The 21,959-nt window shown below is 37.2% G+C and overlaps 1 protein-coding gene across 10 annotated transcripts in view; it reads right to left on the bottom strand.

Moving 5' to 3' along the window:
• NPAS3 (neuronal PAS domain protein 3) overlaps positions 1–21,959 on the bottom strand; it is a 613,991-nt gene that overhangs the window by 536,097 nt on the left and 55,935 nt on the right. Inside the window, exon 2 of one of the 10 annotated variants that reach the window (XM_068684452.1) lies at positions 8,409–8,482. The exons of the other annotated variants lie outside the window; for them this stretch is intronic. Within the exon in view, the coding sequence (XP_068540553.1) occupies positions 8,409–8,464 (56 nt within the window). The 5' untranslated portion in view covers positions 8,465–8,482. The remainder of the gene's footprint in view (positions 1–8,408; positions 8,483–21,959) is intronic. 10 annotated transcript variants of the gene reach the window in all.

The following is a 21,959-nucleotide window of genomic DNA, read 5'->3' as shown; positions in this document are numbered from 1 at the left end:
AATTAAAATTTGTCTGCATCTTCTTTGACCTCCTGCCAGTTTTTTCCCCAACATCACTTCAGCTTTCTACACATCCCTATATTCTTTCCCACACTCTGAATAAGGTACTACCACCTTTTTTCTCCCCTCAAACTATACGAAGAACTCCAAACAAGGTAGTTACCTTATATTCATGCTTCTCCTTTTAAAATATTTTTAAGGTGAAAATGTTGTATCTGCTACAAGATTCCAAGGAATGTAAGACAATTAGTCTGTTAGTCTGTCCATTGCTGAGAGACAATAAGACGATAAGGTATAAACCATCTGGGCCTTCTGCATAACACTTTGGTGAGCTTATAGCCCTTGAAGAATGAAGGGAGCTAAAATTAAGGCCATAATTTGAATCCTCACTTGTATTTATCCCTAGTCTGTACACCAGTCAGTTAAAAAAAGATACTTGAATGCATTTTGTATACCACAAAACATTTCTAAGTAGGATGCAGAAGTGTTAAAATCTCCTCCAAAACATAATCAGGTCAGGATTTGAGGAACATCAGTGTATGCAGAAGAGAACAGGTAACAGCTCAGAGGTACTACCGAAACATATAAAACAGATAAAATAGCATTGCTATTGACCTTAACTTCCAGAAATAAACATCCCTAATGGTTCACGTGCATGTCTGCCTACGGACTGCTTGTGGTTCAGCCTCCTATATGTACATCCCCTACCCTTAGAGAGGTGTGAAATAGGATACCTGAACAGAAAAATTATGACTCTAGCTGACTTTTATGCATGAACCCCATTTCGCCATAAGATTCAGGGTTGGCCTTTGCTTGGGAAACTTCTTATAACAAAATTGATGGTAGTCTCACATGACTAGGTCTTATAGACATTGTCAGGGTACTGGCCTATTATTTAAACTCAACTGTATCTTTCTGGTCTATCTTATCTCCACTCCCACTGCACTGATTATAAAGCAGTACAGACGGCAGCAATTACATATATTGATTATGCTACTTGATAAGCACAAAGCATGAACAGCTTTAGAGAGACATCTGCCCTAAGGTTAAAATTATTTTAGAAGTCCATCCAGTTAGTAGTTGCCTCACATCTGTCATATGAAACATACTCGTATTCCTTCATTTTATTACTTTTTATCAAGTTTAGTATTGTTTATATAGAGATCTTCAGGGACCTCTGAGATGAGAAACATTTGGGCACTTAACTCTTGTGTAGAAGACAACATTTCTTATTGATTAAATAGGAAGCTTAGCACCTTCTTACAAGTTAAACAGTTCAACAGTCAGTTCATCATCATCATCCATCCCTCCACCACCACCCCTTCTCAGTCCTTTACAACAAAAAAATTTGGCAGCTGAGAAAAACTGAGATGAAGCCCAAGGTCACAGAGTAGGTCACTACCAGAAGTGAAGCCAGATCTTGAATTCCCAACCTTTGGTCCATCCCCTGCTGAAGTAGTGAATGACCTCAATACTTCAACTAATATCAAATCCTTTCTGATCCTTTCTATGTTTTTTAGCATCAAGGAAGTAGAGGGCAATGAAATTCAATAATTACTCCTACAGCATTGGGGAAGAAGTTTGAATACATTTTATTACTCTTAAATTGTCAACCTTAATTTCATATCCTCCTGCATGTCCCACTATAAACATGGAAAGTAGGAGCATTCAGTGTTTATCTGTTAGTATTTTGTATGTCTTCCATTCCTTATCTATTTCTTTCCTTATTTATTTCTTTTGGTTCCTAATCTCTTCAGCTTCTTCATGTTAAAGAAATAATCTTTCTTGCTTCAGACTGTCTGTGTTACTGTTATTTTTCTTCTTATTGTGATCAGAACAGAAACTATTATTCAAACGATGTCATACTATCAATTTGAATACTGCCACATATTTGCTGTAATGTTCACACTACAGAATCATTAGATGTATTTTCATTATAAGCTTCACTGAGAGATGGGGTAAAACACTAAGACTGCTTGCTGTTTAGTATTGCACAGTAAAAGATTTTCACTGAGCTGTCCATACTGACATCCAGGCATATTTCTTCTAGGTCATAGTTAATTTAGAGCCTGGCAATTTATATGAGTAGTCCAAATTGTGTTTTCCAATGTGCACTACTTCTTACCTACCAACAACAAAGTACATGTATTTGCCGTTAACCTGCCTGTTAGCTCAGTGAGATGCCTCAGAACTTCCCTCAGTTTCTTCTAATATCTAGAAATATAATAGCAGAAGTGAGCATCTTCAATTTATTCTTTTACAATTCATAAGCATATAAATGTTTAAGGAAACTTTAAAACTGGGTATGTTTTCAGAAGCTTTTGACAGAATAATCATGCCTTCCCCCCTTCACTCTGATTAATATTTGCTAACAAAACTCTAATAGATCAAAAAAACACTCTTTTCAAGAACAAGAGTCATCCTTGTTTCCTCTACAAATCTAAGTATTTTTTATTATAATAAAACGTTCATATTTTATGACAAACACATAAAAACCCTTTCAAGTTAGTTTTACCTCATTGTTACTTGGATAAGTGTAGTAGTGTTATGTCTTCTGTTGTTTAAAGTGTTTTTTCTTTTTTAGTATGTGAATGCACATTTTGGCATTCATTGGAAACAGAATCAGGAATAGAACTAGACCTATAGGACTAAATGCAATCTTCAGTCCATAATCCAGTGGTCTGAATAGGACTGTAGGTTTAATTTCCCAGCATCAGGATAAGGGGAGAAAAACTCCCTTGGATCTATCAAGTCCAAGTCTTCGGTACCGCAGTCCATACAGTACTTTCTGCTGGTAGATTCATGCAGTTACTACCCATCCATTTCTGCTGACAGCATTTCCTAGGACAACATGATGTGAGGAGATATTATGCAGAGCTCTTCAGAACATAGGGGCAAACATTTTTTCCTGATGGAAGTCAGTATTAAAGCTTTTTAAAAAACTTCAGACAACAAGATGTCCAGATCACCAGGTTTATATCTTAGGGTTTTGTTTGTTTGTTTGTTTACTATTATTAAATAATTTGCCTCTGTAGTCTTTCTGTGAGCCTGAAATTGTCATTTTGATGTTTCTGTTTCAGGATCAGAAATAAACAAGTAAAACACATAAGTAATATCTTGACACACGTATTCTATTCATTACAGCAATTAAATTTACAGAGGTAGGGAATACACTCCTGAGAATAAGCTTCCTGAAGTTTGACTTGGGCTGAAGCCAAAACATTTCAGGTTTAGTACTCAGGAGTATTATTTAGAAGATAAATTGCTTGATATCAGATTTTGGGAAAGGTAGAATTACCATCAAGTCTTGTTGCACAACAAATTCATTGGAGGGAACATCCCCTGCATTAGTCGCTTGCGTTCACAATAATCATAAAAACACACTCTGGTGTAAGGGAGTTTAATGTTAAAATGTTCAGAAAATGTTTTTGGGATTATTCCAAGAAACAAAAGAAGTGCTTTCTGTTCTATTTTTAAGGTAGCACAATATTGTGCTGTGTCAAAAAAAAAAAAGCATTATATAGTCTTAACATAAATATCTCATCTTTAAAACTGATTCCATGAATGGGAGAGCTTTATTATTGATCTTGCACTTCTCTTGCAGGACAAGAATGATTCTTGAACCATTGTGTGAACCATTCCTCACAAAACTGACTCTTCATGGAAGATAATATTCAAGTAGGACGATTTACAAACAACAGCAGCAATATGGACACACAAGCTACTTTTACATTGCCTACTTGAGGCTAAAGTTTCTGGAATTTCCGAACTTAAGCCTGTAGTACTGTACGTGCAGACATGTGCATGCTCACTATTCACATATGCACATCTGAACAGGAAATGACTTCTAAGTAACAAAAAACAGTTTTGCAAGTGCACTTTCCATCGTGGGTATATAAACATGATTTTTATGCAGTAGTGTAAGCAACCATATAAACTTGTGGTTTTCTTTTTCTCAGGTAAGTGAAAAGCAATATTCCTTGAAACTACACTGTTACATGTCTACTTTCTAATAGTATTGGGCTAAACAATATAATGTATTGTTATTTCACCCATGCTTAAATCACAACATGCTTAAGTAACTAAGAAAAAACTAAGAACAATGAAGAGAAGTCCAGAGTTGTGCAGAAAACCACGAAGGTCATTTAGAAGTCAAAAAGGATAGTGTTGATATTTAGGGATAAATGGATCTCTGTGCCTAGCATTCAAACATACAAACTCCTGATTGCCTATTGCTGACTTGCACCTATTCTGAAAGGCATCTTTGATATACACCTCTTCATGAACAATGAGTGAAAACATAAGGCAATCTAAATGTATTAATGGAGAGAAAACAGCTGGTGGCACTGAAAGCCTTGGAGAAAAATGCAGTAGATTTTTAAGAGCATTCTAACTTGCTTAGAAAGAAAAAAATAGAAGCTTCACAGCAGTGCCACCTGTTAGATTCTGTATTCCCAGTTTTCCAGTTCTTAGGACCCCAACTGGGCATGTTTTAGGAGAACATTTTTACTTTTGTAAATATACTGCTACTGGACAGTGATACTGCATCATTAAGTGTGTCTTGAATACCTGTGTTACAATGACATGGTTACACTTTGGAAACACAGCAATTTTTACCTATTTAAGTTCTCCAAATAGAGGTCAAAATGGTGACAATACTAACTAACACAATAAAGACTGCTGCAAAAGCATTCCAAAGATATCATTTAACAAAGGAATATTATTTCACTAACATACTACTTAGTCTGACACCAATGATTCACAGCCACTCTTAGGCTTCTTTGTAAGACACAACCACCATTATTATACATCTTTCTTTTCCTAGGTTTCTTCCTATATTGCTGGAATCTAAGCTGGTAACAGCCAGAACGAATGAAGGGGAAGTAGAAGATTTATACAGTTAAGTATTGTTAAAGTGGGTATATAAAGCAATCTTCTATGTTACTAAGGATAATTTCACTGTAAACAATCTCATAAATAAGTAAAATCCAGACAGTACATTTATCATTACAGGAGTTAGTATTTCTTAGGAAGCTATATTATCTTGAAAGCTGATTTTTACTTCACCCACTATGCCAAAGTTGTTACCGTAACATTTTTGTTTTGGGGAAAAAAAGTGACAGAGGAATACTCCATTAGAAGACATTTATTAATTAACACAAATCTGTAGGTATCTTATCTTCCTACCAATGTTTTTTTGGAAAAAAAAAAAAAGAATGCTTATACAGCAGTTCAGGCAGCTTCTTGATTTCACAGCTAGTAAAGGCTATTAAAGTAATCTAGCTAATAGCACAACACACTTGTTGGTGCAAGCATAAATGCCCATTGTATCTTCAATTTGTCTTTGCTTTCAATAATCCCATAGTAAATCACACAATCTTTAAAACATTTCCTGATTCATTATTAGTAATCAGAAATTCAGGATTTATTTTCTTCTGTTTTGATTTCTTTTTAAGGCATAGGATTGGCTTTTTCTTAGTTTTGCAATGGCTCTAAAACATCTTTGTTCAATAAACAGTCCTCTTCCTTTGAATGTACACATTGCCCAATGTTTTTCCTTTGAAAATTCAAATGTTAGTGTAAAAAACAATTGGTATCATATTAGCAAATGATAGTCAAAGTGAAATGTGTTTCCACTTAAAAATAGCCTGAATAGTCTTCTGAAGTATTTGCTACATTTCTCTTCCTTAACAACATAAAGTTTATCAGATACATTTAGAAACAGAACTCCCAGTCTTCTCAGTAAGGAGTCATTCTGGCTGCATGCATACTGTACATGCTATTGAAAATGTTTAATAATAGAAGACCATGCACTTTCATGTAATTCATAATTAGAAGATGACTACAACTGCATTATTTAAAATCAAGCCTTTGTTATCAGCACCAGTTTTAGACAGAAGCTGAGAATCATTTGTGAGCTGTGGCAGACCCAGACTGTTCAAAGCAATTGCTGTTCAGCATGAAAGCTGCAATGGAGGTCACAGAACAGGTCAGGAGGAAAGATAGTGTATCGATTTCACACCAGGAATAGAGGCGAAGCGAGGGCCCACTGTTGCTGCATGTGATGTATTTCACTTCAGTTTAAGGCACATTTCATTCCAATTCAAGAGGGGGTGGGGAGCAAAGGGCAAGCAGATTTCACACTGAATCATGATGAATTCTGGACTCGTGTATTCCAGTAAATATCTCCTTCCTGACATTAAGTATTTCCATAGCAGAGTGAATACAATGGAAATTAGACTGCAATCAGATAGCAGAAGAGAACTAACAGAAAAAAGCTAACTGCACAACAGTATGGTTTTTTATATACAAATGTTATCCAAAGCCAAAAAAAACGTTAGATAATGTATTTTAATGAAACCATACTGTTCCAGTGTTCATGCTGCTGAAAATAAATAATAAGGGGGTTAGAATATTGTGTACAGTTAACATCCTTGGGCCACATAAATCTAAATCAGACGTCTTCAAAAACTAAAAGGACAGAAAGTCTGTTCACACAAGCCTCCCAGCAACACACGTATGCACAGACACAGGCACATTCAGTGAAAAAAATTCCCAACAAGTATTTTAAATGTACAGTAAACATAGTAAACAAAACCTGCATTCATTTTCATTTTCTTGTCAGGCTGACACTCCAAATAACCCTGACTGTTCTGGCAAAAGATATCAGCAACTACCCTTAATAGTTTTCTAGGACTGTGTTCACGGTTAATCATGTTTTGTCACCTAGTAATATTAACCAGCTTCTGTCCACTTGAAGTGTTTTTTTTTCTTTTTTTTTATTTTAAAGAGATCAGTTCTGATGAGTAAAGCAAACACAACTAGAGGGATGTTTCTCAAGTTACTTGGGTAACAGGCTAGCCTTGTTTGATTCCCCCTCCCCAACATCAGGAAACTAAGTTTCCAGTATTTTTGCACAGTATGTCGTAAAAATGTCAACTCCTGAGCTGTTAAGACCACATACAGTAATGGTCAAATAGTATAACCTGTAAGAATAAAGTGCTCCTTCTCTTCTCCCTCTGTTACTTTGCATAATTTCTTCTTTAAAAAAAAAAAAAAATGCAGTTCTTTTGAAATGCTGTAACACTGCTGGTGACGAGATTTTAGGTTTCTGGATCTTTACATGGGTTCCACAACACCAGCAAAATAGACAGATATCAACATATAATCATCTTTTGTTCTGAAAAGTATTTGAGCCTGCACAGAGATTTCCTATTAAATGATTTATATTAGTTCACTTCCACGTCATTATTTCTTTTCAACTGTTCTAAGGCATCAGTGTCAACTTCTTGAACCCCCTCATGAAAGCTTTGCTGTCATCAGGGTCTATTTCAGAATCCTTAATTCTGCATAAGGAATCAGTTACCCAGCAAGTTTCCAATCACAAAGGGCCAGATGCTCCCTCTGCTTCACACTGGAGCTGGGCAGAAGGGCCCCTCACTAAGACAGAGGAGGGCAAAAGGTGGCTGTGCAGTGTGTGCATGTACCACTGGCCTGCCCAATACAGCTGGGGCTCGTATGCACGAAGAAAAAAATCAAGCAGTGGATATAGTTAACAAACTGAAGTGATGCCAGAGATCACCTAACTCCATGCAGATTGATTTGCGAGGAGATGCCATCAACTTGCACTGCTAAATTCCATGATAGTTACCACTTCTCATTAATTCTTCAGCTTCCATACTGCTGTGCTATAAACATATAGAAGTTTTGCACAGACTTAAGCAAAGCTTCAACAAATTAGCACCTGCTGGCTATGGAAACACAGTCAAAACCTACTAATGCTATTAGATCTACAGATTCCTACTGACTCCACACATCATGATGCCTCCTGATATGTGGAGTATGGTTAAACTACCTCTGATGGCTCCTCTCAAAGTTCAGAAGTGCAGTAACACATAGGATTGTTTTTCTAAAGAGCATGAGCTGTGGAGTAGCTGCAGGCTCAGCTCCATCAGCTGAAGCCAGAACAGCAGATATTTTTTCTAGTGCTAGTATCCAGAGCCTCCCCTTGCATTAAGGAGTAACAGTGTGATCAAGCCATTTGTTTTTTTTTTATCACATCTGTTACTGGATTCGTAGATAACATTAGTGGCCAAAAAAAAAATATTTTTCTCCATTTACAGTTGGCCAGAGGACTGCTATTGTTCAATGGACAAGGACCTTAGCAAAAGAATAAATCATTAAGACAACTGTAGACTAAGCTGTTTTAACAGTCTTGAAAACAGAGCCTGCAAGCCACCCATATGGAACAGACCATAAATCCTAAATAATTAAACAAAACTAAAACAGAGTAATTCAATGTAGTTCACAGTGATTGCCTATCATACACTAGGCCCAATTTCAATTCCAAGCCTAATTGGAAGTTCAGTAACCTCAGAAGTTTTCCTGCTCACCTTCTCAGAACTCACCTCATGAGTTCCAGCTGTTTCACATACTCCCCTTCCTCCCCACTAAATACCAGCATGGCAGCTATGGGACATATCTGGGACATAAAGGGAAAAATCCATAGCTATAGGACTTGTTTTCATTAGAGTTAAGTGGAACCCAAGGCTTGCACATACCACAGAAAGGACCATGGCACCCATTGCTGCAGATATTCCTTGGGCACGAACAAATACCTCAGGTCACTCGCCACCACAGTGGGGTTCTTTAGAAGCCCACACAATAACAGCATCTGTACTAGCAGCTATCACACTATGTGGCAGAAGCATCAAATGCACCATAAGCTGGCACGGTTACTGTGGGCAGGAGCTAGACATGCAGAGAGCTTTTGCATTCCTCAGACTTCTAGGCTCTGCATTTCTTGGTACTGGGACAAAGTTCATAGAATCATAGAATATCCTGAGTTGAAAGGGACCCTTAAGGATCATCAAGTCCAACTCTTGACACCGCACAGGTCTACCCAAAAGTTCAGACCATGTGACTAAGTGCACAGTCCAATCTCTTCTTAAATTCAGTCAGGCTCGGTGCAGTGACCACTTCCCTGGGGAGCCTGTTCCAGTGTGCAACCACCCTCTTCTGTGAAGAACCCCCTCCTGATGTCAAGCCTAAACTTCCCCCGCCTCAGCTTAACCCCGTTCCCACGGGTCCTGTCGCTGGTGTTAATGGAGAAAAGGTCTCCTGCCTCTCGACACCCCCTTACGAGGAAGTTGTAGACTGCGATGAGGTCTCCCCTCAGCCTCCTCTTCTCCAGGCTGAACAGGCCCAGTGCCCTCAGCCGTTCCTCGTACGTCTTCCCCTCCAGGCCTTTCACCATCTTCGTAGCCCTCCTCTGGACACTCTCCAACAGTTTCATGTCCTTTTTATACTGTGGTGCCCAGAACTGCACACAGTACTCGAGGTGAGGCCGCACCAGCGCAGAGTAGAGCGGGACAATCACCTCCCTCGACCTACTAGCGATGCCGTGCTTGATGCACCCCAGGACACGGTTGGCCCTCCTGGCTGCCAGGGCACACTGCCGGCTCATATTCAAGTTGTACTATTCCCTCAAAGTCCTCTATCACCCTTCTTAACAGAAGTGACTTATGCTATAAAAAAGTTGATTAAAGATTTAAAGAATTCTGAAATCTGACTATATATCTCTCATTTCCATCCCTCACTTTTGAAGAGAAAAGACAGACAGACAGGCTCAGGTTAAATTCAATTAGCAATAAAGTATCCTCTGGAAAGGTATGTGCATAAGATACAGGCCTCAGGGAATAATGGCGGTAAATAGACAAATTAAAATTCAAGAGTCTTTCTAACCTCTCATACATATAATTTCTGAATATTTACTGAGTGTAAAAGTATCAGCCTTAGACCCTTACAACAGAAATAATAAATGATTATACTGCTTGTGAGTTAATTAATACCAACCCCTCTCTAGGTAAAATAAAAATAACACAGGATAAACAAAACCTCAAGCCTTTACAGAAACAATGTACAAGCTTTTAAGCAACATCATCCTGGCAGGTGGGTGTGTTCCAAGCAAGCTGCACTGCCTTTTACTTTCTATACGGAAGCAACAACTAAAAAAATGAAACTCAATGAAGTGCAAAGCATTAAATTGCATCTTCTACTTGTAAGATGCTTTTACCAAAACATTCAGCCACTTCAGCAACAATCTCATCCAAACTACAATATTTGAAGTAAATGGTGTGAATAGAAACTTTCAGTACTACACTAGGCATTTTCACAGATTGGCCAAAAACACTGCACTTCTGCACAGTTGACTTAATCCCTAGAGAAGTAAATTCATTGGAAGCATACCTGCTTGTAGGTACAGAGACAGGTTAAGAAACACTGTCTTGTAAACCACATGATAAAAAACAAATCCAACAATTAACAATTTCAGTGATGTTTTTGTATAAGTTGTAGTTCTTTTGACAGTGAAAATATTCTCCCTTTGTCGCCCTCCCCCCAGACAACTAATATACAAGGAGCAAATAAACCCCCCAAAAGCATAAGGAAATATCTGAACATTTCCCAAGTATTTCTTTCATATTAACCATTTGCCCATGTGAGAAAAAATGTTTCCAAAGATAACAGATAAGAATCTCATAAGTCTCAAGTGTCTTTTTTTCCCCTAGATAATGGCACAAAAACAGCTTTGGATAATTTAATTACCTTTTCCATCTTAATCTGTTTCAGTCCCACCCTCCCTCCCTAGCCAAGGTTGTATTTTAAATTATAACAAGACAGTAGGAAAAAATATAGTAATGAACTGAGCATTTAAAAGTTGTAAGAACATATCGATATGTAAGCAACTCAAGTCCTGAAAAGAACTGTGTGGCCTGAAAATTTCTACTTTCTGTGGGAGATTACTAAGGATTATATGTAATTAACTATAATTGCACATTGTTTTTCCTAAGTTTAAGTAAAAAGAAAGACAACTGATATGGATTGTCTGGTTTCTAATGACGTTTTGTACCCTGTATCTTCAAAACTTCTGCTTTTACGGTAAGAAAAGTGATAATGAAAAAACTTCTGGGATTTCTGGAGTGCAAGTAGCAAGACTGAGAACAATTATCAGAGCTGATCTTAAAGACAATGCTGTAAAAGCCTGTCTGCATTCTTAAAGATGACATAAAATGAACTGTTTTTCCTGTCAGCAAAAAAATCGTGAATTTGATGTTTCAGAAAGACTGCAAGACAATAAATATTTTTTTGTATTGCCATTTATTGATATCAGAGTGCCCTATCAGTCTCTCCAAAATTGGAAGGACTGAATTCTTTAGTATTGTGTATTCAAGGATGAGAAGGTTGACAACAATGTTTTAGAAAAGATTTTGTCTAGTTTTAGAAGAGGCATTTAAATACAAAATATTTTTGGATGTCTTGACATGAAATAAAGAAGTAAAGAAAAATCTGAAATGCAAACAACATCCTTTATATGTGATATTAAAAAAAAAAACAATGATGGTTTAAAAGGAAAAACAACAGCATATCTTTCACATTTTATGTCCTAAGTAGGTTTAAGTACTGCCTATTACTTGTCAGGAATTCAATAGCAAATAGAAACTTTCCAGGTTGACGTGCTGGGGCAGAGGAAGGTCATTCTTTAAAGCATTTGCTCCCTTGAGAGGAAAACCTGGAAGGATGCTGTTTGAGCAATTTATACCAGGCGCAGCAAGTCATTAGATGCCTCTGCTGCAAGTCTGCCATGTTTCTACAGCCATATGTGGTTACCATGGTGGGAACCGGATCTAAGAGACTAAATGGGGGCAGGGGGGAGGCACAGAGGTGTGTATTTTCTTCGCAGTGTGCTGAGGGGTTATAGGCACTGTAAATCTTCCATGGAATAGCAAGAGAGCAGAAAAGAAAAGGAGCATTAGTCAAAAGAACATCATGCATTATTGTTCAGAGAATGAAGTTTTCATGGGGAGACAAGATTATAGAGGAAAGAAATCAGTTTGCAGGTAGGCAAATATTCTTTCTGGTAACTGTTCTAAAGAGTTTTTCCTCCTGATTCAGCCTGATTTCAAAAGAAAACCAAACAAGAAATAATCCCACAGTATATGCGAGTAAATACTATACTGCTCATTCTCTAAAAATTTCACTAGAGCAAAGATTCTTGTTTTAAATAGCCAAAACAATATAACTCCTGTACTCAATATAATTCCTGAACTGTACTTTAAAAATGCTATAATGTCATCACTTGCTGAAAAAACAGACATCCAGGAAGAATGCATGAGCTTGAAAATACCTTATCAGGAAAAGGTAACAAAAGGATGCAACAGATGTCTAACTTTCAGGCATATAGCAAGCAACACATGATGCAGATTTGCTTATACAGAATATCATCTTACTCCACTTAAACATGTACAACTTCAATACCATCCAGCATGACTAAAGAGGTACAGTAACAAGCTCATCAAGTGCAGTGTTGGCATGCACGTCACATGTAACATTAGATAATGCTTGCTTTTATGTTCACTGTTGATTGGAAATGCCAGGAAAAGAGTACTTTAGCCAACAAGAACTGCATATGGGCTAGTCCCACTTCTACTCCTCTCAGTGGTTCGATGATCTAAGGTGACAAGCACTCCTCTACTTGCTGTCCCCAAGGACAGCCCTGTCTCACATCTCAGCACAGGCAGACTACTACTTATTTTAACATGGATTGCTTCACTGGCCTGTTCAGAGTCCCTCTTAGTCTGAGAAGCCACACAAAGGGGAGAAAATCCTCAAGCTTGTGGTCAATTTTATTCTTCCCATACTTTCTGAACGCAATTGGCACATGTGGTTTAACGTATGACTAAACCATTACAGAATCTTCACATTTAATTAAAATCATAATAAATGACCTATTATTTTATAGCCTTCAAAATAGTCCTGTAACATCTAAAGTTGCCGCTTTAGCTTTGTATATGAACATATGTAATATGCTCAGAGGACATCCTCGTATATTTTTATATGCTTCAGTGTAGGGAAATACAGCAAGATAAAACCCTATAGCAAAAAAAAAAAAATCCTTTAAAATGATAAAGTTTACCAGTCTTCACTAACAGAAGCAAGAAAAATGACCACTGCCCTATTGCTTTGACAAGATATGTTAAAATACAGTAGCACATCTGTTGCCTAAAAGGGGGTACAAGGCATTCCCCAGTCTCACTGCTTCTCAACTTTGAGTACTATTGAGCCAAAGTGTTGACAATCTAGATTTAGAGGGTAGAAATAAGTAAATGTAAACAGGAAAGAAAACATAATATCCCTAGAAATCATAATTTTCATTTATATCAAACATCATCTCTGTTAGATACATATGCTTTCCAATAGTGCAAGGCCACCTCTGGATAATAGTTATCTTTACAATACTGCAGGGTCTTGAATCAAAGCAAACCATGTGACCAGCTTAAACACTAGAACACAATGGAGAGCAAAGTATCCTAACCAAAGACACCACAAGAATCAAGCATATAGAAGCATTACAATTAGTTATTAAATTTTCAGACAGAAAAGTGTATTTAAAAAAGCCACTGCATTTCTATAGCCACAGGCTTAATCTATATGTATGGTCAGAGTTCCACTGAAACTGACAGCCCACTGCATTAAACAAGGGCCTACAAAAATGCAATCGTTTTGCAAGATAAGATTTGCACCACAGTCCCAGCAACACATCACACAAATTATTACAAAAGCACACACCTGCAAGTCCACCAGCACTAATGAACTTGTTGCTAACCTCCTCACAGGTCAGAGCAACATACACATTTTGCTGCTCTTCTCCTAAACACAGCCACAAACAGAATGAAACAAATGTGTTTCTCTCTAGCTTATTTGTTATGGGGTGTCTACACATGTAGAATCAGTATGTATGCATATATATGCATGCACCTTTAAAGCATTATTATAAGGCTCCCCTTCCAGTATTATTAGCAGCTGCTTGCATATGTGTAACTTCTTGTCCAGAGTGACAGCTGTATTTTCGCCTGTTTTGACATTGAGTCTGATCTGGGTGAATAGCTCATATCCATTAAAGTGCTATTACAACACTGAATGACTGCCAGAATACTTCCTGATCAATTTTAAAAGCCAGCTAGCTGTCATCATCTAATCGCAACAGCGGAAAACAAATCTTTGGGGAATAAAACAAGATTTTAAAACATTTTTTAAAAAGCATGGTATTAAGTCTAAAACCTCCAAACTATTTAAATAACAGTCACAAGCTGCAGCAATATCTAGGTAAAAATCTCTTCGTATTGAAAGCCCATATACTTGTTACTGATGAGCATTCTAACGTAGTCTTTAAATCTACCATTTCAACAGTCTCTGGAGTTTGAACTCTTGCCATTACATAACTTAATAAAGCAGCACTGAAAACAATCACCACAGAGTGTGATTGTGCTCACCATTAAATTTAGTTCTATAAAATTTAAGACTGAATTCAATCATCTTTGTCTTTGGTTGAATGCTTGAAACCATGCAGGTTCAACTCCTTACTTCTGAGCAGCTTTAGAATATGCATATTTTTAAGCTGCAGTACAAACACTATTTCAGACTTCCATTTATCAAGGATACTTGAAAGGCTATATAACCCACAAAGATAGTTAAGACCACTTGAAAAGAAGGCACAACTTGCACAAGGTTGGCACAGCTTTAAGACAGTGCAAGTGTAATAAGTGTAATATAGCACATTAAAAAAAAAGGGCTGCAAGAAGTGACACGTTCTACACAGACGATGCCTAACAAATCAACCACACAATGCCCACATACACACAATGACTTTAATATCTCACCATTCCACTGTTTTCTGACCAAGACTGCTCTGGTCAGATTTGCTGCATGGTCAGACTGTCTTGATCAGTCAATCAAGAAAACACTGTACCAACTATTGCTACATCAAAATATATTCATGAAACCAGCTCAAAGAACCAGATCCAACACTTATTCCATAAGCACAGAATTTCGCTCTAAAAGTGATACTGTGCAAGTATAGAATGAATGAAGGGCTTATCTGCATCTAACCTGGAGCTGAAACAATATTAAGCAAAAATAACAAACAGACCCACACCCAGTCTCTCACGCCCCAACAACTAACATAACATATTCTTAAAACAGGTAAACCTCAACATGCAGGTATGCATCAAAATAACTGATTAACAACCTAGTCAGCTATTGCAGTTATGGTTTTAGAAACAAACCCTATGCTTATGAAGGTATAAAACCTTAATTAGAAAAGAGGTTTTATTACTGCCTGCCAAAAATAATGCTGTCTGACAGTTTACAATATGATAATCATTAAGAAATCTTGGAAGAGTTACCTTAGAGTGTTCATTACATGTAACCTTTATGTGAAATGAGAAACAAAAGTATTAGAGAAAGTTCTGCAAACATGAGAGTATAATATATTTTATTGAGGAAAGATAATTCAGATATGAAAATATATGTTGAAGACATTTGTGTAGAATGCATGTCTTAAGATATTACTGGGTTCACAGGAAGTCAGGAAAACAAAGGCACTTCAGTAGTGACACTGCTGGATTTAGGAGACAACAAATGCATTTTCAGAGAAGCCAAAGTGATGACAGATTTACAGTTCAATTAAAGGAATCCCTCACTCCACCTCAGACATTGGCTTAAGCCAAGCAGGCAGAAAGTAAAGATTTTCAAATGCATATATGAAAAGGGTTTCTTCACAAAATTGAGAGTTACCTATAGACATAAAACTTCACTGGGATGCAGGATAGAAGTTTAAAGACAAAATAAAGCCAGTCACATGGCAGCTGACTTGATCCCCAAATAGAAAAATTAACTGGTCATTATGGAAACTAGTAAACTGATGATATGTACACCTTTAAGAAACAACTTAGTTTTGAATAAATATTTTGCAGTAAAAATAGTTTGTGTAGATTCATCATATCAGAATGCATCCTGCAAGACCTGACAAGTATCATGACAGCTATGTAGAACATAACTATATTTTCCTGCAACCGTTTATATATTTTGTAGAGGAACCTCATTTCCAAGGTCCTCTGATACCTACAAGAATAGTAACAAACTAGAGCCGTAGAATAAGATTCTTCTGTGCTAAGTGACTAGAAAGCCATTTGTGTTCATGATAAAACTTACATATCAGTATCACATTAGTATATTAATAAAACTGTAACTAGCTTATAATATACTATATTAATAAAATGCACAATGCTAACATCTAGGTTAGATTAGCAGATTACCATGTTTATTAACAGTTGGTAATTCTGGATAATGGTATTTTAATAACTACTAGAATCAGAGAAGGCTACTGGGAATCTGTATGTTTGCAAAAGGATTCTGAAGAGCTAATATGTACAGATTGCTAAAAATACCATGCATGGAAATATACATTGCCTTGTAACTTGACATCTGTAATGCTGCCTATTTAAAAAACATAACACTTCCAGAAGTCAAGGGTTCCCAAGATCTTTCTCTTAACTGCAAGAATTTCTGCAGTTATCATTTTGTAGTGCCAAAAATATCACTATTTTCTGTCAATGGGACCTTACACTAAAAAGAAATCAAAACTTGACTAAGAGGCTAAAGAAAATTAACCCATCTGCCTCACAGCAAGCCAAGCCACTACCAATGAGAATGGTCCAACTATATAAGAGAAATACAACCTGGAACTCAGCATGAACTAGCTAAATCAGATGGTTAGGAGTTACCTATTTAATGTTCAGGAAGGAAGGGCAAGGACCACATCACAACCAACATCTCCCTACCAAATTGGAATGTTCTCCTAAATGGATTGGCATGTTGCCACTATGTCTAATCTCCACAGGAATGCACAACAGGAGGAACATTATTAAAGACCAGAACAGGAAGGAGGGATGAAAGGAGTCTACAAGTCCACTCTTCTATGATACTAACAGAAGAAATAGGTCACCAATTAAGAGACACCTGATGCACATGTGAATAACTAAACAGCCCCCCCAAAAAAAAACAAACATGAAGTGTCATCCAACAGATAGCAATTGATGATGACATTTGAGTCATGATGCTAAAACCTAACATGATACTACTCAATACTCTAAAAATGAGTTTAATATATCTTGTATGACACTATAAGAGTGGTATATTTACTACAAACTGCCACAAGTAATTACAGTATTAAATGTACAAAACAATTATTGGAAAACGCATCTGAATGACTGCTTTAACAGTTCCATTGTTAGGAAAGCTTTGTGATGCGATGCTCATACTGCTCTCACAGGTATTGATCATGCACATATATAATACAGCTAATATACTCTCAGGATAACAAAAAAAAGACTTACTTTGCTTTAGTTGCACAATGTTACAGTAAAGGTTGCTTTTTATGTCAAAAAACTTTCTGTAACAGATATCCCCTAGCCTTTAAGAAATATTAAAATCAACAGCTGAATGGAAAGAATAGATGTCACGTGTTAATTTACTGAGCTAGGGAAAAAAGTCAGTGGAGATTCAGGGAACTGCACATCCTAGCAGGTACCTTTTTCCCTTTCATCTAACTTACCGCCTACCAGCCACAACCTGATCATTCTGGAATGACCCAGATGCAACCAATGCAAGATCCTTGCCTACAGAACTTCACTACAGAGGAGCATAATAGAACAACGTGGCTTCCACTTCCTCTCTCCAATAAGCATATAGAATCTTCGTACTCAGTGTTAAACACTCTCAAACCTCTTCCACCCTCCCAGTTCGAAACAGTGGCCCACCTCTCTCCCTTTCCTTCTCCCCTTCCTCATTTCCCTCCTGACCAACTCCACCAGAAGTGCACTGCTTCAGATACAGCAAGATGCAGAGAACAGAAATACAGACAGGAGAGCTGAGGAGCACAAACCAGAGCCAGGCACAACAGAGCACTCAACTTCAAGAGTGCAAGAAAAATAAAGATAAACAAGTTCCTTTCACAGAAAGAAGTGGAGTCTTGCCACTGTGCCAAAACAGACCAACATCATTCTCCATATGAATCCTCTCATTAAAAAAAACTTTAAACAGCTCACCTGTCACTCTGAATTCATACACATTGATCAGGTCTCCCAGAGCACTGTTCTAATACCTAATATGATTAGAAATAGCTGGCAACACTAACACCCCAAGTGCAAGTGTTTCAAGGTCTGAAACAACTACCACAGACAGACATATCTTCTGAAACCTCCAGATTGCTTCACATCAAGGACAGTCTTTCATAGGGGCAAGACCTGCTATGTGCTGTTGGCCACATAGGGGACTGACAGCCCAGAAGGTGAGAGAGTTCCCAAGCACTCTTGTGGACCTCTGGAGAAATATGACACAGGACAGGCAGGAAAAACATATGCAAGATTAAAATAAAAGTTTGGGTTAAAAAGTGCATCCTTCCATACATGAGCTGATGTACATAGCTGTAAAGATGTCTTTTGAATTATCCTATTTTGTTAGGCCTGAAGACTAAGGCTTAAATTTGTACTTTTTTTTGTACTGTGCTGCTTTTTTATGCTGGACAGTTGTGAGGCACTGCTGTGTGAACTACCAATCACTAAACAAGCTTTTATGTTACATACCTCATGAATATTGTAAGATATGGTTGTATGGATGCAATATTTTAACAGTAGTTTAATTACAGGAACATCCTACACATGGACTTGACATTTTTCAAGGTAATTCAATCATGGGGGGTACCAACACGTGAGAAAGAATTACAACTCAGTTAAACTTTCAGACCAAGCGATAGCAAGAGTGCCTCGTGTGTTCCATACATTAACCTTTTAAACAGACTTGTAATATATAGATCATTTAAGTTCCAAACACAAGCAGGTTATAAAAATCTCAGACTGATTAAACTGTAAGTGTTCCCTAACAAATTCTGCTGTACAGAATAAAGTATAACTCATAACATTATTTATTTACACGTGAATTAAAGTTGCATGCTACCATGAAACAAAATACGCAGGCACTCTAGGCTCTCTCCATACTGCAGAAAAGTGCTTTTCTTTCTCATAGTAACAAGAAGTCTTCCAGAAGTCTGCAGATGAAAGCCAACTTTTCTAAATCTGTACAGGCAGAGTTATCAGCCTCTCTCTTCCTCCAATCTAACTAGAACTGGTATGCCTGGTCTTTCTCCACTGTTGTTTGCATCCCCTATGCTGGCCATCAATATTTTACATCAAATATTTAACTGCCCCTCTCTCCTAAACGTTTAAGGTTTCTGTATGGGTACTTTAAAAAGCTTATCAAGTAATGTAACTGTTGGTAATTCAGGTCTTGCAACCCCACTAATGATCATTGAGGTGCAGAAATTCAACAGCAGTTAACTGCTATTTCAGCATCAAAGATTTAAGTCTCTATAGACTTCACCTGTTCATGGGAGAAGGGCTAGGGGTGCTGTTGGCAACAGACAAAAAACATACAAGAAGGCTCCATGCATGAAACCTGTCTTCACAGGGTTTGCTTAATGCTTCTGACACCAAGCATGTAACATGTAAACTGGTTTAACATCACTTCTAGATTCTTGTGACAAATTACCACTTCATGCACTTCAGAGAACCTTTTATCAAGTTAGGTGTGGGTGACGTTTTTTCAACATGCCAGAGATGACAGAAGAGAGGATTACTAAGAGTGTATCAGGAGAGCATGGAGTGGGTGTTGACTCTTAAAAAGAGGAACAGGAGTTCTTCAAAAGAACGTTGTAAAGCAATGGGCTGAGAAAAGTCCCTGCCCTCACAGCTCTCTGATCCTTAATAGCAAGATGTAACAGTTTAGCAAAGCAAGCATAGGTGAAAGCATGCATTGTGTTTGGAAGTCCCTGTTCTAGGTAATCAAAATTGGATGTGTAAGTCCTTTGCAAAGTGCCCAAAATAATAATTTTGACAGTGCTCCTTTAACTACTATGCCCTATAATTTTAGGATTAGAAACGTGCAACTTTATTAGAGGTTAGTGTAGTTTTATTCAAAAAGAAAGGCAACAAAAATATATACCATCATATCCCAGGCAAAGGTGTATCCTTGTTGAAAAAAGTTAAGAGCACTGTAGTGCTAGCCTGTTCAGTTCGATAAACAGCTATCTTTTGGGTACAGGGCATGAGGTTTTCTTAATTGCCTGAAAACTATTACATGTCTTAGTAACTGATATTCATCATTAGTGCAGGTGAAAGTATAGTGAAGCTTAGTTGCATAGAATTCTGATCTTTTGTATGCAGATGAACAGTATTGTAGTAGTGAATAAGTGAAATTATGAATGAAATGTTGATCGTACCATTATAAAAGCAATGTGTTAACTTCATTCACTCAGCTTGATGGCACTGTTTTCCATATCTTGTTCATATCCTCTTAACTAATTCTTCAACCGCACCAAAACATGTATCTATCGCTTCTGAATGATCTTCTACAAAACTGCACTAAAAATGGAGTTGGAGCAACACTTAAGAAATGCAGCTTATTACATTTGTTGCACTCCAAATAAATATTGATTTCAATCTCAGAATGCTATGAAAGGGCTTGCATCAATTACACAGTACATCACAGCCATGATGCGAGTTACCTAATTCCAGTGATGCACACAGCAAATCAATCATTCACATCCATAGACCCTGGTAAGACAGAGCCACCACTACTTACCTTTATCTGAACTTTTAAATACTGCATTCATTTTGGAGTGGCATTATAAAGGAAAAGGTTTACAATGAAAAAAATGTCAGCTAATCTGCTAAAAAAACCTGTAGTAATTATAATTACCTCTATTCATGTCATGTGTGTTTTAATACATACACAAATGAGTAAAAGAGCCCTTAATGACAACAACATTATGAGGGGAGGTTTCTCTTTTGCATTATCTATTTATTCAACACAAAATTATTAGGCTATTGTGATAAAGCAGCTAGAGTACAATGACTTTCCTTTAATCACTAATTAAAATGCTGATTGCCTGTTGAGTGAGACATGCAGTTATGGTCAAACACCAAGTCCTATTGTGTGATAACAGCTTGGGCTGGCCTTACAACTGGGTGGGGTGGAATCACTGCTAAGTAAACAAACCCTCTGCAGCTGGAAAACACAATCGCTTCAGCTCAATAAAATCCTTAAGTAACTTTTAATTTTACAGCCTTAGACAAGCTAATATTGCAGAGCACAAAAGTTCAGAGATAAAGAGACCTACCAGGTGCTGGAATAAACAAGCAATTACACAGATTATAGAAGTGCAGTACTGGGTCTGTATGAATTAATTTATTCTGTGTACAAGCTGAGGTGGAAATTAATTTCATGGGGCCAAATTCAAAGGACCACTGGGACATTATTGGCTTCATCTATTCGACTTCTTAAGTATACTCAAATTACACCTCTGCAATCCTACTGATAGCAACCCAGTGCCATCAGTGGGGTTTCACAGACATAGTCAGGATAACCCCCAAACATTTTTCTTGCATCATTCATTTGTTGAAAAATAAATTAAAGTAAAATAAGACCTATTTGTCTACAATTCTGTATAATCACCTAAACTGATATTGAAGCAATCTGCAGAACACCACTGTTTGTATTGGACAGTGCTTTGCAAGTGCAGCATTAAAGCCTAGGGCATAGCTAAGAACAAACTTGTTTTCCCCAGGAGTAAAATTAAATTCTAAATAAAACCAAAATAATCTAACAATTGATTATTTTGATTTGAGTTAAACAAGCCTTCACTCTAGATCCTCAGGTAGCACTGCAGCACCTTGCATTTTCCTAAATTTGTGGGGCAGGGGAGGGAGAGAGACAAGGACACCACAACAGCTGTTTCGTTTAATCATGGCTTGCTGATATTCTAAGAAATCAATTTAAACTGTAAAGTTAACATGGCATGAAGGAAACACGTCATTTTTCAGCAGCAAGTTCATTCCTTTTAAAGGTTGAGTCTTCATTGGATTCTACTTTAAGACAGCTCCATCACATAAGTAAGAACAAATTTGCTTTCTTCCAGTTTGACAGGTTTGTACTCTAAACAGAACACAGTAGTGTGCTGTTTAATACACTAAACTTAATCACTACAAATAATTACTTGTGTGTGG

The sequence above is a fragment of the Anas acuta genome, chromosome 5 (assembly GCF_963932015.1).
Source record: "Anas acuta chromosome 5, bAnaAcu1.1, whole genome shotgun sequence".
Classification (NCBI taxonomy): domain Eukaryota; kingdom Metazoa; phylum Chordata; class Aves; order Anseriformes; family Anatidae; genus Anas; species Anas acuta.
Note: the sequence above shows the minus strand (reverse complement) of the source record. Positions and strands in the feature narration are given on the sequence as shown.